Source organism: Copadichromis virginalis, linkage group LG10, assembly GCF_057382275.1.
Source record: "Copadichromis virginalis isolate Kocher_CV1m ecotype Utaka linkage group LG10, C_Virginalis_male_GT1.1, whole genome shotgun sequence".
In the NCBI taxonomy this organism is placed as follows: domain Eukaryota; kingdom Metazoa; phylum Chordata; class Actinopteri; order Cichliformes; family Cichlidae; genus Copadichromis; species Copadichromis virginalis.
The window spans coordinates 2,481,789-2,497,346 of NC_140627.1; the positions used below are offsets into that span (position 1 = coordinate 2,481,789).

General features: G+C 45.5%; 1 protein-coding gene across 1 annotated transcript in view; it reads right to left on the minus strand.

Annotated features, from left to right (window-relative positions):
- Nucleotides 1-3,340: 3,340 nt before the first annotated feature.
- The window catches only part of cxadr (CXADR Ig-like cell adhesion molecule), a 41,797-nt gene continuing 29,579 nt past the window's right edge, over nt 3,341-15,558 (minus strand). The window contains exons 2-7 of the mRNA XM_085469440.1: nt 13,569-13,741; nt 10,091-10,295; nt 6,935-7,090; nt 6,722-6,844; nt 5,159-5,297; nt 3,341-4,161 (exon numbers count right to left, since the gene is read on the minus strand). Coding sequence (XP_085325566.1) covers nt 3,879-4,161; nt 5,159-5,297; nt 6,722-6,844; nt 6,935-7,090; nt 10,091-10,295; nt 13,569-13,741 — 1,079 coding nt within the window. The 3' untranslated portion in view covers nt 3,341-3,878. The remainder of the gene's footprint in view (nt 4,162-5,158; nt 5,298-6,721; nt 6,845-6,934; nt 7,091-10,090; nt 10,296-13,568; nt 13,742-15,558) is intronic.

The following is a 15,558-nucleotide window of genomic DNA, read 5'->3' on the forward strand; positions in this document are numbered from 1 at the left end:
GCCCAGAATTCCCCCTGCAACCCTCTCCCAACCTGAGGGAGGTTTCTAAAAATGGCAGAAAGCTTAGCGTCTGTGACAGGAGACATCACGCGGGAGGATAGCGACTTTGATGAGACCTGTGCTTTTAGAGGCCTCTTTTGTTAGCAGGCAGATAAATCATCCCTCTAGCAGCCAGCTTAGACTGTATACAACCAGATAAGGTTGCCAAGGAAACCCTCCTGGAGAACCAATGAGGGTTTTTTTGGTGTTTTTTTTCTGCTGTACCAGCCTCCTTTATCTGTACAAACAATTAATACCTTAGCCAGGCAGAAGGTGGGGGGAGGGCCGGGGAAGTGGGAGGCAGGCACAAATCCCCAGGTGCTCAGTGCACCACCACTCTCTCCCCTCAGCTATGTGAATGAGGACAAGAGGTAAAAAATGCTACAAATGGATATTGGGCTGGAGGAGACTGATGATGTATGACTCTTTGTACATTAATTCAATGAGAGAACAGCGCTTATTCCATAAATCTCATCTCTACACGTGCACTAGCACACATCACTAATGTCCTTTTAATGAATGTTTGGAATGCGCAGCCATAAAAGTGCCATTACATCCAGTCACGTCCATTTGTAAAGGTGGCTGAGATTGCGCTGGTATCAGTGCAGCTGCACACACCCCGATGTGCACAACTGCTGGGGAGCTATTAGGTTCCACGGGAGACTCGGACTCGCCACAGATCAATGCTCCGTGGCCCTATCTGTTACTGACATCCAATTACAGCGATGGACGTCCACTTAGCAGTGCTGCTAAGTGCTTTAGTCTGGTTATTGACTACCTGCCCACAGCCTTTGGCTAATAATCATCTATTGATCCATCCGCATGTCAAGATCACCAGCATGTTAAGTGTATAAAGAGGCTGAGGACAGTGATTGCAATAGAAAGACGCGACACCAACATGTGTGCCTCAGCTGTTACCCAGGCGTTTCACATCATTCAGCATACTTAATTAGGAAGCAAATTTTGCACAAGTTTGATTAGTGCAGGCTTGCAGTAAACGTAATTACCCACCACATTAACTAAGGGAGGAAATTGGCTGTAATTGAAAAAGCTAAGCAAACACGGAAACAAATGGCAAAGATGCCAGAGACCGAACGGCGCAACCAGGGAGTGACGATGAGTCGATGTAAGCGGCGCACAGAATAGGTGGGCTCAAACCTCTGCGTGTTTATTCTGAGCTCGAACGGCGTGGAGTGGAAATGGCAGGCGCAATCGCCGCCTGCCTGCTTCTTTGACTAATGGCGGTCATTAAGCGGTTAGAAAGTCACCTCACCTGGTGTAAGGGGTGGAACTCCGCGACTGCCTGAAATTAATCACAATCAGCTGGACAGGAGACCGGGTCCCCAGTGAGCGCGCTGCTGGACGGGAGATAAACGTTTTAGTGCTCAGAGAAACAAAAAACGACAACAGCCAAGCGTTTCCTTATTTCATGGACTTTTATTATTCAAAAATAAAGCACAAATGATACACACACAAAAGAAAAGTGGTTTCCACGCATGTGCAAACCTCAAAAGTAGATCTTCATATAGTATTAGCAGGTTGATTTCAAAGCTACTGTTAGTACGGTTAGTAATATTAGTTATTAATGTTGTGAGCACAGAGGGGGACAGTAGCAGGAGCCCCTCTGTGAGCTCTGTACACTTTGCCAGCAGGTGAAGGGTCTAAAGAGAATCCTACAAGGGCCCACAACAAACTCCCCTCAGCAACACATCAGCCAGTTCTCTCTTGCACACACAAACCTGCACACAGAAGAGTGTTTAAGTAGATCTGACAGATGTAATTCTTTGTCTAGACAGGCCCACATCTCACTTTTCTTGGTGTTACATCAAATCTGCAGTCCAGGGGCCAAGACTTTTCTACAGCTGTCACCTCCTCTTAGATACTGGGATTCACACATGAAAACCTGACGCACACGCTCTCTGCACTAACCCCCTCCTAGATATAGATTTGTCAAGCACAGCAGAGCATCACAAACATCCATATAGACAGTGTCGTCTTTACATCTTTCGTTTTGTTGCGATTAGATAGGGTTACTTTGACAAAATATTTATACGTACAGCCAGAGCCATTTAGCTGTTTTGTCTCTTTTCTTAAAAAGCACATCAATTACTGAGGTTTAAAATCAAGTTTAAAAAAAAAGAAGAACAAAATCATGTTTTTGGAATAAAAAAATAGGTTTAAGACAGTCGTAAAGGTTTTGCAAGCCGTGGGAAAAATCGTATGAGGTAAGTGGGAGTGGGACAACAGAAGGTACAAAACAGGCTGCGTATAGATTATTGTTCTTCTGATGTCGTGGCACTGGCGGCCATGCAGGGCGATGTTACTGCACCAGTGGCAGACGCGCTACAACGCAACTCAACTGGGAAAACAAGGCACGATAGAAGTCATCAATACTGAGCTGTGAGGAAGTGAACGGAGGAGAAGTTGTAAGGCTAAAACGAGGAGTACAATAAGGCGTCAGAGTGAAAAGAAACGCTTTTCCTGCTAAATTACTGCCTTTATTTTTCTTAGAAAATAGAAGATGAGATTTTTGGAAGAATGGGAATTAAATAACCGACGTCACTGTGGCAACTTAAACCGACCGACTGCACCAACGTTCACAGGATCTGAGAGCAAGATAAACTTGGACTGGTTATAACGTAGACACACAGAATATTCACCATTTGTTTCTCTGTGTGGGAACTGTCTTCATCCTGCTTTACATCATTAAAAAACATCTTAATTAAGCCACAAAAGGTTTCACATTAACCACACAGAGAAGGTTAATTAAGATACAGGCTCCTTGTAATGCACCTCAGATACAGAGGACTGCATACGTGGCAGCTCTGAGGGGGGTGAGCTACTACCAATGAATTCAAACTTGGTGTTTAACCCGTTCGGGACGCCTACACGTCCTTTGGGTGGTTAAAGGCCTGCGGACAGTCAAACATAATCAGCGCCGAGTGCTCGGTGAACCTTGTTGTCCAGCGGCCTCCGTTATTTCTCTACACCTCTTCAAAGTTTTCTGGAGAAGAGTTGGGGGATGGACACTGCTCCTTTTCAAGCTCACTCAAGAAGCAATAATACACCCAATCACAAGATCTGCTCGGCTGAACCTCCCCCTCGCCGCCAGCCAATCATGTCCACCCTCAAATCCCCGGCCAACCCCACAGTGGACAATTCAAACAACAGAAGAAGCGTTGGAAAGAAAACGGCTGACCCACATAAGCAGTCGGTGCACTCGGTGCACTCGGTGCAGGGATTAAACCAGATCTGTGACTTTCCTCCTAACGAGCCTCTCTGAGGAGTGAAGACTGGATCAAACAGTTATTTAGTATTTTAAAGAAAGCAAATGAAAGAGAAACTTATACTGCCTCACAGACACACGCTCACGCACACACAGCTGTAATTTTATACATGCATGCATACAGCTGTACAGCAGGCCACTCAGGGGCCTGGATCTGTTTTAAACATACAGTACGACTCTACAGCAGGGGCCATGTATGTTTAAAAAACAGACAGGAAACAGAAACTAAACAAAAAAACATGCATATATACAATAGATATTTACTTTGCCGGTCTGCTTTATACCCACGCTAACTTTACGTCCAGGAGACAAAATTCATAAAAGTTTTTTTGTATGTTTTTGCATTTGATAAAAACTTCATTTACTCTGTTGTGCACAACTCAAATTCTCTTCTCAGCACCACAGCAGAGCCGGGTCTCCATAAGCAGAGAATATTCCCGTATGTAAATAATAAAGAGCTAAAAATCAGGCGAGTGCATCCATCCCAGCTTTTGTCCCGCTTCCTTCCGTTCCATCCTCTCTTTGCACAGTCCTTTCCCGTGAAGACGATCCGCTAGACGATTGAACCGTCCCTCGTCTGGGCAGGAACCATGACAGGGATGCCCCCCATGCGACTCAGGTTGTAGCCGGCCATCTTGCCGGCCGAGGGCGGCAGCACCGGAGCCTGGCTCGGAGGCCTGTCGTACTCCTCTGATGAGGGAATCTTGTCGTACTGAGGCTTCAGGGCATACTCGTGCAGGTTGGAAGGCGACATGGAGCCCAGTGAGGAGCGCTGGCTGGCCACAGTGAAGCTTCGAGCAGTTGAAGCGCGACTCTTGGGAGGGGGCACATCCTCTCTGAGGGGGGGAAACAGACAGCAGCACGTTTAGACAACAAACCTGGAAACTCGTCATCGTGGACTTGGTGTCAAATACACTGAGAATGATTTTGTGATGCCCTGCAAATCAAGAGAAAGTCCACAGGTAGGAACAGCGAGGAACATAACGAATCGACTGCGAGTCATTTAAAAATGAAACATGACTTGACTCGATAATAAGGGCAAATAATTGAAGTCAGCTGGTCAGGCATCGTCTCCGCAGCTCAGTCACGCCGACTGCGAAAGCCTGGAGAGACTGAGCCGAGCATCCAAACACAGCCATGCCCTCGACTCCCTCTGCCACCACATTAACAGCTAATAAGCAGCAATAATCCAGTTAAATGCTCAATCAAACTGAGCCTGAGGGGCCGGCGCTTGTTTAGTCCGTACTTTCATGCTGTGGCGTTTCAGCAAATGTGTGTCTGCGTGCGCGAGACAGGACTGTTGGTCTAATCCTTTGTGTCCTACAGCGCGAGCGGTGTCACATTGTGGTGTAAGACAGATTCATTCCACGGCAGAGCGATGGTGCAGAGCCCACAGGCCGGACGAAGAGTCGGACGTCGAGGGGAGTTAGAGTAGGTGGCTGTGGCGGAGGGGGGGGCTGAGGGGGAGGGCAGCCGGCAGCAACACGAAGCAGGACGCACAGAACGAACAAAGCTTTCAAACTGATTACCACAGCTGTTTATTTGAGGAGGGGTAAAAAAAAATAAAAACGCTGAGAGATAAAAACCATTTCCACGGTTGTTGTGTGTGTGTGTGTGCGTGTGCGTGTGTGTGTGTGTGTGGATGACTACCAATCATGCTACACGCTGAGCCGACACCAATAATCACAGGTTACCTATGGCATTTTTGGCGCCCCCTGTAATCCAACATTACGTAACCTTGACACGCTCCACCTCTCACACCAAACACTAGACAAAATATTAATCCATCAGATTGGAGCTGTGTGCATCTGAGGGCCAAATCTCATCGAGTACCTTATCTCGTTGCAGATTTCCTTCTCGTACTTTTTCCTGTTACGGGCACGGCAGAAGCAGAACAGGATAATGGCGATGATGAGGAGGATCAACAGGACAGCGATTATGGATCCCGCGATGATGCCGGCAGTATTCGGGACTGGACGACACAAAGAAGGGAGAGGGTTAAGGTGCTGGGTGTAGCAGAGTACTCGTGAGTCATAACAAGCATGTCATCCTAATCAGGCACATAAAGCACATGAAACACACGAAACGTGCTGAACTGAACAAAATATCCTTGTTGGCATCCATGTGATGGAAACTGTGTTTGCTGACAGCACATCTGGGTTTCCAGTGAAATGTAAACAAAACCATAGCGTGGTGTTTGACGATCAGAAGAACGAGTACTTCATACACACTCTCATTAACACACACACACACGCACACACACAGACACACACTGTGGCTCAGTGAGATTTAACAAAAGCTGCGATGGAGAAATCTAATAACATCATAAATGAAGGCTCCACGTTCCTGCACGGCAGCAACACGTCGCTCTAATACTCCGTCTTTCAAAGGCAGAATTCATCAGACTTTGCACTTGACTGATGGTTGACCTGCTGACCTGGCAATCCGTTTCCTGTTATAATAACCTTGGAGGCTTTTCATGCACTCACCTTTACTTTGTATGTTGAGGAAAACTTTTCATAATCTAGTGACACACGCTACAGCAACAGCAGTTTTCCCACAAACACTTTTTACACTAACATTTAAAAAGAACAAACCAATAAAAACAAGACAACAAACAAAGCCCGACTCAACTGCAAAACAGGACAGAGTCAGTAGAATAAGTAACAGTTGTCCTGTAAGCAAGAAGATTATTTGATCAGTAATAAAATCAGCAACTTTTACTGAATATCAACAAAGCAAATAAGCACAGAAATTAAGGTGCAAAGTGTTTATATATAGGATTTACATCACTGACGTCCTCCCCCGTGTTTTAAAGATTTACAGACTATTCTACAACTTGATAAGAGGAAGAATGACATCGATCTATAATTATGTTATAAATACATTTTAATGCCATGGTGACCTGTTTTTGTCTTGAACAAATAGCACGTCGTCATATTCACCATCCTAAAGATTCCAACAAGATGGTCGGTGTTGATTTTTCCTCCTTTTTTAACAGTTTATACTGTTAACATAGGTCAGGGTGGGGAACTCTGCGTCCTGCAGGTTTTAGATCTCACCCTGAGTCAGCACACCTGAATCAACTGTTTTCATTACCAGGCCTCTGGAGACCTTCGAGACATGTTGAGTAGGTTGTATAGCCGTTTAAATCAGCTGTGTTGGATCAAGGACACGTCTAAAACCTGCAGGACACCGGCCCTCGAGTTCCCCACCCTTGATGTAGGTATAAACGCTGTCCTAAAAGCGAGAGCAGCTCACGGGGTATAACCTTGGGAAAACCTTTTAAACTTCTGCTCCGACTATTCCAAACCTGATCATTAAACACCAGAATACAGGGAGCTCTACATGTGAAATGGACTGAATAGACACTAATTAAGACGGTTGGGTACTCACTAGCTGTCACGCTGAGATCGAGCACGCACTGCTCGGCGCCAACGCGATTGGTAGCGGTGCAGCGATACGTGCCAGATGCACTGGCAGATGCATTCTTCACGTTGACTGTGCCTGACACAGGATCTAAACAAACAGTGAAAAATGACAGAGTTAAACACAAACAGTTATGTGCAGGACCTTTAAACGGTTTGACCTTGTAAAAAGCTGCATTACCCAGCACTGAGGAGGCGGGCAGCACTTTGCTGCCAGTAGTCTTCTCCCAGCTGTATTTCATGGGTTTGCTTCCTGCATCAGATGTGCACCTCAGCACAACGTCTTTGCCTTCATGTGTGGAGCCCTCAGTGTAGCACCTGGGCTTGGACGGCTTCTCTGTGGAGAGCAAAGAGGCAGAGGAAGCCAACCCAGTGATTTTCCAATCTTACAGTGTGCGTCTGTGTATTGTGTAGCTCTAAAGTTGAGTTTCCTCCCTCACTCAAAGCAGCGCCCATCTGACAAATTAGAGCAGTAATCAGAGTAATTGATACATCTGTAGTTATTAAGAGCTGTCACTCAGGATAATCGTGTGGAAGAAAGGCGCTGCGTCAGTGGACACGCAAGCACACGTGTGCTGTCGTTCAGTCGGGGTGTTGGTAAGAGATGAGACTGATTCGAAAACAAGCCCAGACACGCGGTGAGTGAGAGGAGGGAGAGAAAGTGACGGGTAATGTTTGGACAGAGGAAATCTAAGGCCACAGACTGTGCTCTGTGTTCACTGTCAGGACGCCGACTTCACGGTGCTGTAATGGCGTCTGGAGCGGGGCTCTACAGATCTGAACCAGGTGCCAGGCGGGAAGGGAGGAGCTTAGCAGGCATAACCATAAGGATTAACAGTACACTGACAGCACTGAGTGCCCCTCCCGATCTAATAAACAGACAGGGCGAGGTTAGAGGGGGTAAAACAGAAAGCAGGAGAGCACACATGAAGCAGGTGCTAATGGACAGATGGTAGAGTGATGGACGCCAAGGCTGCGTGGCTCCCAAGTCTCTGGCCTGCACTTTGCTGCAGACACACACACACACACACACACACACACACACAGTAAATGTCAGTGAGTTATGACATTTTTAAAAGCGTCTTTTAAAGGTGAAAGTCAAGTCAACACATCTGAGCGTTGAAACACACAGCTCCTCTTTTTTTAGGGCTTCTGTCCTTTGAGCCGATTTCATTCTCCTGAATGATGAGGTCAAAAGGAGGCTGGAAGAGCACAGAGACAACGCGATACAGGCGGCCCTACTGCGTTAAATGAACAGATTTATTATGTGCACAAGGTGTGTGGAAAAGAGAAAAACAGATCTTGGTATGCATTACAGACAGGAGATGCACCGCTTCACAAATAACTTTGCTAAATGTGGAACGGTAAAGTGAAATATAAGCGACTCGCGGGCCAGGCAGACTGAATTAATGAGATCGGCTGTTGAGCTTTGAGCTGGATGTGATGAGGATTGTCTGAACACGGGCAGGGCCGAGTGATTGGCTGCCGGGAGCATAGGCGGGGCCTAGTCAGAAACAGTTGTTAGAGATGCTGACGTGCAGCGCTGAACTGCAGGTGGGTACTCTCCTCCTGTTAACTTCAATGTCCTGCTGCAACCGGAGGAGAATACACAACGAGGCATGCTACCCTGTGCACAGCACCTGGACACCATGTACACTGCAGGTGTGAGCATGTGTGCGCGCATGGCAGCGATCGTGACAAACCACGGCAAAAACCCAGTAGATATACTCAGGTCGGCTTATGTTCATGCACACAGACACACATGTGCACGTCTGCCCTGCTCTTGGGGACCATCCACCTCGTGACAACATCAACCTCAAGGTAAAATGCAGAGCAGGCAAGATGTCCTCACCTCTCCTTTTAACATCCTCTACCCCTGGGGTCAACAACTAGCAGCCTGTCAGCTCCTGTAGCCTCGAGCGGTCTCTCAAACACACACAAGCACTCGCAGCTAAAGCTATCCGGATTTCAGCCTCACTACATGTTTATTCATTAGCCGATGCCCTTATCCACAGCAGCTCAGAATGAACAAGTCAAATGATTAAAATAAGGAGGATAGCTAGAACAGCAGCGTACGTTTCGTTAATACTTTAACAGGAGGCAGTGTAACTGTAACAGATCTGTAGAAACAGGTGGATAAAACACAGCAGGTTCATGCATCATAAGATCAACCACTGCCTGTGCTGCATGCAGCCTGTTTCATACGACACTAGGCTGTTTTTTTCAAACACTAACCAAAATTTCAAATAAATGAGAATTTAAAAATCTCCCTCACTGGTGAAAAATGTAGAAGCATAGCTGGCAGGAGAAGCTATCACAGCATATGCGCAGTCAAACGTATTAGTGACGACTCAAGCAGTGACTAAGTTTTTCTGTTTGCCCCCCCGAAGGCCTCGTCGATGCCTCTCGAGTCAGATGCTGCCACATTTTTTGGCCAAATTATCTGCAGCATTCACCCTTTATTAGAGAACTGCTTTGTGCTGCAGCATCACAAGTTTGCTTCTCACCAACTCGTGTTTTTCTGGTTGAGCTAGTCGGTGCGGTGCGCTCGCTTTTCTTCACGATATCGCGTCAGCGGGAGAGGCAGCCATTTCTGGAGCTCGTCCTATCTTTAGAACAGAAACTGTGCTGATAACAGAGCTTCCACAGCAGCTAAATACACAGCTTATCCCACAACACACACACACACACACACACACACACACACACACACACACACACACAAGTGTTACACGTGTAGGCTGTTTTTCCCCACATGCAAATAGCGAGCTGGTTTCGGGAGGCGATTCACTTTCAACATCATTTAGCTGCCTGACTGACCAGTGAGGCCACTGTGAGTGTGTTTGCCTCGGGACTGAATCGTCTGACTTATACAACTATGATGTGTCACCCATCTCACTCTGTGCAATAAAAACAACAGCTGAGCGCATTCACTTCCTTTCAGCCTGATTTGTAACAGTGGAATTTTTCATTAATTAGCAATGCAGTCGCTAGCTCAGCCGTTAATTAAGGTTTCTAAGTGGAAAAGCATAACTTTTCCTGACTGACGTTATAATTGTACAAAGCAGGTATTAAAATGGGTAAAATACAGAAAAAAATATTTTCGAATGTCTGAATAATCCTTTTAGACACCATCGCAGCGAGCGTAGGGGCAATGCTCTACAGCCACAGGGAAGGTCATGCTCTCTTAGGAAGGATTACATCAAAACAGCCAAAGTGGACAAAGGGCGTATGATCTGCTGCGTTTCCACAGCAGAGGCAGAGAGAATTGACCCTGTGAGGGAAAAACAGTGCTAGGACACTGCTAGCCTGATGCTAATGTGAGCGTCCTACATACCCATAACAAGCAGCTGCATTTTCTTGTTGCGGACACCAGGGGCCTTCTTCACTTTGCACTGGTAGGTGCCGGTGTCCGTTGACTTTACCGTTAGAACGTTGATTGAGGCGTCGCCATTCTTCGGATCGGGCGAATTGAAGTGGACCCGACCTTTGACGGGTGTATCGTAGTCCTCGTAGGCTCTGTCGCCAGAGTACAAAATGATCTGTTTTGGAAATAGAGCAAAGGAAAGATTCACATTTAAACCAAAGAAAACATAAAACAGACTCTGCTAGAAAAAGAAAGTGAACAAAGCCGCTGAGACGAAAGTTGTTTACTTCCTGCAAGCATTGGCTTTGTTTACTGAACCAGCTGAAATGCACAGAAGCAATAAAGGACAGTCTCTTATCTCTGGCTGCCCTTCAGCCTGCCAGCCTCTGCTGTTTTGCCCTTTCTGTGCGTAAGAAGAATGAAGGTGGAACAAACAAAGCCAGCACTGTGGAGCTAAATCAACACCTGCTGTGTCAACAAAGCTCCCAATTCTATCCAACCACTTCACCACACACACGCACACAACTGTCTGGGTCTTGAAAGCAGCAAGGAAATGCCTAGAAATAAAGGCCAGGTGGAGCTAATGAGAGGCTTTGTAGCTAGAAGTGGGCAGATAGTGGAGGGGGGAACAGAAACACACAGAAAAAGAACAGAGGCTACAAGAAACACAAACAATGAAAAGAATTTTCAGTCTCTTTCACAGACGCTGGCATCTTCTACACATTTCCATGGAGACAGTCATCAGCAGGCTTTTCTGTGCCATGATCAACAGCAGACACAGCAATACCCCAGAGTGGAGACGAGCAGAGAGAAAGTTAAGGCGGCAGGAGGAGAGGAGGAATAATGAACCTATCAGAGGAAGCAGAGCACTGAAAGGAAGCACAAGGCACAAAACAAAGGGAACGAGTCAGCGAGCTTCTAATGTGCCTACGCCGACTCGCCCTGCCTCTCAATTCCCAACTGGACGCCTGGCTTCTCGAGACAGGCGAACTCGCAGTGCCCGCTGTGTTCATCTTGTACGTATTAGCCATGTAAACAGGTAATTGTGGTAAAATTCCTCTTGGCTCTCAGGGGAGGAAAACCTATCCTTCTGACTTCACTGGGGATCACAACATCAGCAGCAATAACAGAGATGGGCGAGATGAGACCACGGTGAAGAGGAAATTAAATTGCCCCGAGCTCAGCCAGACAAGAGCTCTCACTTGGGCTCAACTACTTCACAGATGGGAGTACTTATGCACATGCACACCTCCAGCTAAAATAATAAAGAAATAAACTGCACAATAACCTTGAGAATAATAAAAATAAAAAAAAAAGATCATGAAACCATAAAGGGCAAATGACTAGACCAGCTGGAGAAGGACAGAAGTGCTGCATCTCACAACAGGTAGGCTGTGTAACGATGCAAGCGCCAGCTGGCCTACCATTCAATGTGACTGAACGGTAGGCCGCTGCAGAGGTAAGAAGAGCTCTACTGGCCAGTTTCACGGAGCACACGTTGAGATGACATCATCGTCATGTGACGCTGTTACTCGGGGAGTGAAAGAGGAAAAGCTGCAGCTCATTTGAGAGGCAAAGCACACAGCAGCAATACCTGTATGATCTAAACAACCTGCATAGCTGAAGGGGAGCACCCTTCTGTCTCTGCGCTCCCACTGAGGCTGCTGACTCGGATGGCTCAACGTGCTGCCGCCGCCACCTTTCAGGGGACGAGCTCAAACCGATTCACGAGGTTAGCGCTCAACCTCTACCTGAAGATGTCCAACAAAACACGTCCATGAGCTTCTGAATAGAAACGATTCAACTTTCACCAAACCTTGTCACATTTTTACACACAAATCCTTCAATATACAGAAATTCCCGTTTCAATAACGTCAACAAACAAAAGGCTCTGCTGTTACACTCAAAGATAAAGGAAGCAGGTTGTGTGATAGAGCTGCGTGCTCTTTCTCTGCTGACATCAGGTTTCGTAATTGTTTTCTGTTGCTGTTGTTTTCACGTTGGTGGTGAATACTCAGTCAGGGCACGCCCTCCCTTCAGCAGCTCTGTAGCCAGGCAATGAGAGCCAAATGCAAATGACTGATACTGTAGGCATGTCTGGCATCTCACACTGAGGCCTAACAAAGCAGGATGCATTAGCTATGCTTCACCACCCTGAAAAAGATCCTGACGATATGTAGGATGTGTCAAATAAAAGGCGCTGCCACTACATCGATGCTGAGAAAAGCTCAAACATAAAGCACATTAATGTGAACAAAAGCTTCAAATGAGGTCACTGGCATATGCCACACATGCCATACAACCCCGGCCTTGTGTCCTGATCTTACAGACTAGTTCTCCATTTAAAAATATTATCTGACAGCAGCCTTTCCCTTTGTTTGGATTTCCACAGCTCAGGTGAGCAAAGGTTCTGAGCCTCTGGCTAAAAACTTTCATTGCTCCGACTGGCCCGGCAGCTTTGCTCTTAGCAGGTTGGCCTAATTCTATTCAACACTGTCACATATATTAAAAATGGCAATTTGGAGTTAACACGCCACTAATTACAAAGAATTTACTGTGCGCACGACTTCACGTTGGTTAACGGCTACACAAATCTGAGCGTGCGTATGTAGCGAGAAAAATCTGATAGGTCAAGGAGAACAAATATGTTCAGAGAGAGACGTCCGACTTGTCCAAATCCCTCCAAAGGTTTGGAAACATTAACACATGTGGACACTGGAGCCAGCAAAATGGCACGTAATAAAGACAATAAACTGTGGAATCAAAGGCTTTTTGGGGATATTTGATATATTTCTGCAGCTGTATTCAGACACAAGGAAGAGGCCAGTTCATACAAAAACGAGACATGCTGAAAGTGCTCGCAATGAGCTTTCATCATGACAATCATAAATATACTAGGAACGTGTATTTCCTCCCACACTCCAGCTAATGAGCCACAGCAAAAAGAAACAGAGTTAAAGGCAAAACTGTGCAGACAGTCAGTTCTACCTGACTGAGAGGGGGGCTGGTTGGGACTGCAGACAGAAACAACAGTGGGTGGAGGACAGAAATGCCTAATGATGAGGCTGTGACCCATTTATAACATTTGGCTCACAAAAAAGCCATAGAACGCAAGGGAAGGAGGAAAAAAAGGAGAGAGGGATGAAAAAGCTTTATGACAGGTGGCAGAGCAGAGAGCCACGGGAGAGGACCGTCCCACAGTAGAAACCATCTCTAAAGGCTGTTTCAGGCACTCCGCTGGCTTCATCTGTTAAAGTGATGGCATTCTTTCATTCAGACATAGTTAATATTCCTCATGGCTTCACATTTAAACACTGAACGAGGCTGCCATTAAATGGAGGATCTCCACGTGCTGTCAGGGCTTCAAGCTTCCCAAGCTCTTTTCATAGCCCAGAGACCGTCGTGAATTAAGGACAGCACACACATATTTTCATTTTAAAACACTTACCACTTGGTCGTCTTTCTGGTTGTCAGACGCCACCAAGCTCCATTCAATATCCAGCGGTCCAGAATCTTCAGAAGCCAGAGTGAACTGGCAATCCAGCTTCACGCTCTGTCCGCTGGCCACCTCTGTGGGCGTAGACGCTGAAGATGATGTGATCTCTAGACCTGAGGTCAACCCTGGAAGCAAAGAACATTAATTAAAGTCACAAACGGCGACATATACAATAACACAAGGACAACTACGTTTGCAAGAGCTGTTAACTGTGAGCTTACTGACAGTTTTGGAGGTGACTTTATATTCTGTTTAACATCATCTGAAAGAAAAAATGAGAATAAAGCATGTTTTTCATAATTAGGACAGGAGTTTTTATTCTGAGACCAAAGAGCTTAGAGTCTGTGATAAGGGTGACTGCACTAAGCTTCAGTAAAGAGAGCAAGCCTTGTGCTAAAAACACTGCATCACAGCATAAAGGGTTTAAATTTACTGACAGAAAAACAAAAAATAAATATAAAACAGCAAAAGAAATTATTTTTGCTTTTCTGTTCTTTACAACTCATGTCATGTTTGTATCTTTCTTTGTCTCAGATATATATATTCTTTACATCTGCACAATGTAAAGCAAGACTAACGCAGCAGATCGTAGCTTAGCTGAACGAATGGTGATAATAATAACGACAAACTGAAGCAGCCTCTTAAGCATTTATTCTTAGAATGAATAAACATAATTTCCAGGGCGACATCATCTGGGTTAAGATTTTTTATTCAATAAGAGATTTAAGCTCCAGCAGGAGCACAGCCCATAGAGACTGGAGTTGTCACATGCCGCCTCAATGTATTAAAATCCTTCTGACAGCTTGCCACCGTCCAACCAACGAGCAGGGGGAGAACTTCTTAAAAAAAAAAATTATCTCAATATGTTGCTGCGAAAAAGTGCTTTAAACGTGTTACACTTAAAAATACTGCAAAATAGCATCAAACACATGTAACTAAATGTATCTGCTGGGTCCATAGCGACATCTGCATCTCATTTTAGCTCCTTTCGTATTTGGTGGAACAGCAGCCAAACCTGGCAACTGTTTACACACATTAACAGCAAAAATTAAAATCAAAGGAAGGAAAAAAAAATCAGCTTCCAAGGTGTAGATGTTACTACGACCACTACAATTCATCGTTTAACCTTCAAAGTATTCTGTTATCCAAACCAGCTGATCGCGGATGCCTAACCCCGACGTTTCAATGTCATCATACAGTAGGGTTAACCAGGATATCTATTGTGGCAATTCTAACATCGAGACAGCTCACTGCAGGGGAAATATGTTTTCCAGGCTCTCAAGGTAAAGAAAGCGTTAGCTACAAGTCAAGTCCCCGTCCCTCAGTGGCTTCATGCCCCTGTGGCAGACGAAAGAATGAAACTTAAACACATACAGAGTGTCACAATCTGACTCCAACCCACTACTGCTGAAGCTCAGAGAATGTGAGCACTTGATATGATAGCACAAGCTCAGTTTTATTCCCATGGCCACCGGGGCTGCAGCTGGTTGTTTCGGCCCACAGATTTTGACAGATGCCCTTGATGGGAACGATCCGCCGCCTTCAGCAGAAGCACGAGAAATGGGAAGCAAAATAGAGAAAAGCTAGATATGTGTCTGTCACTGTCAAAGCGGATACTCAGCCTGGCATCTGCATTAAGGAACGCCGTGTCGATTCATCAAACACTTGAAGCTGCAGCACATTTTAAAGTTTGATTGGTAATTTATTTCAACATGTGAACAATATACAAGTACATTTAGAAAAGAAATGAGAGAAAAAAAAATATACTATACAAATTACATACAAAAAAAACATTCTGATTAATTTACATGTTGAAAGGGAGTGGGAAGAAGTATACACTTATTTAATCCCACCCCTGTCCCATAAATTATCAGTGAATATTTAGTCAGCTTCCTTACTGATATAATTTGTAATAAAAATAGTGAACAGATTTCTGATATAC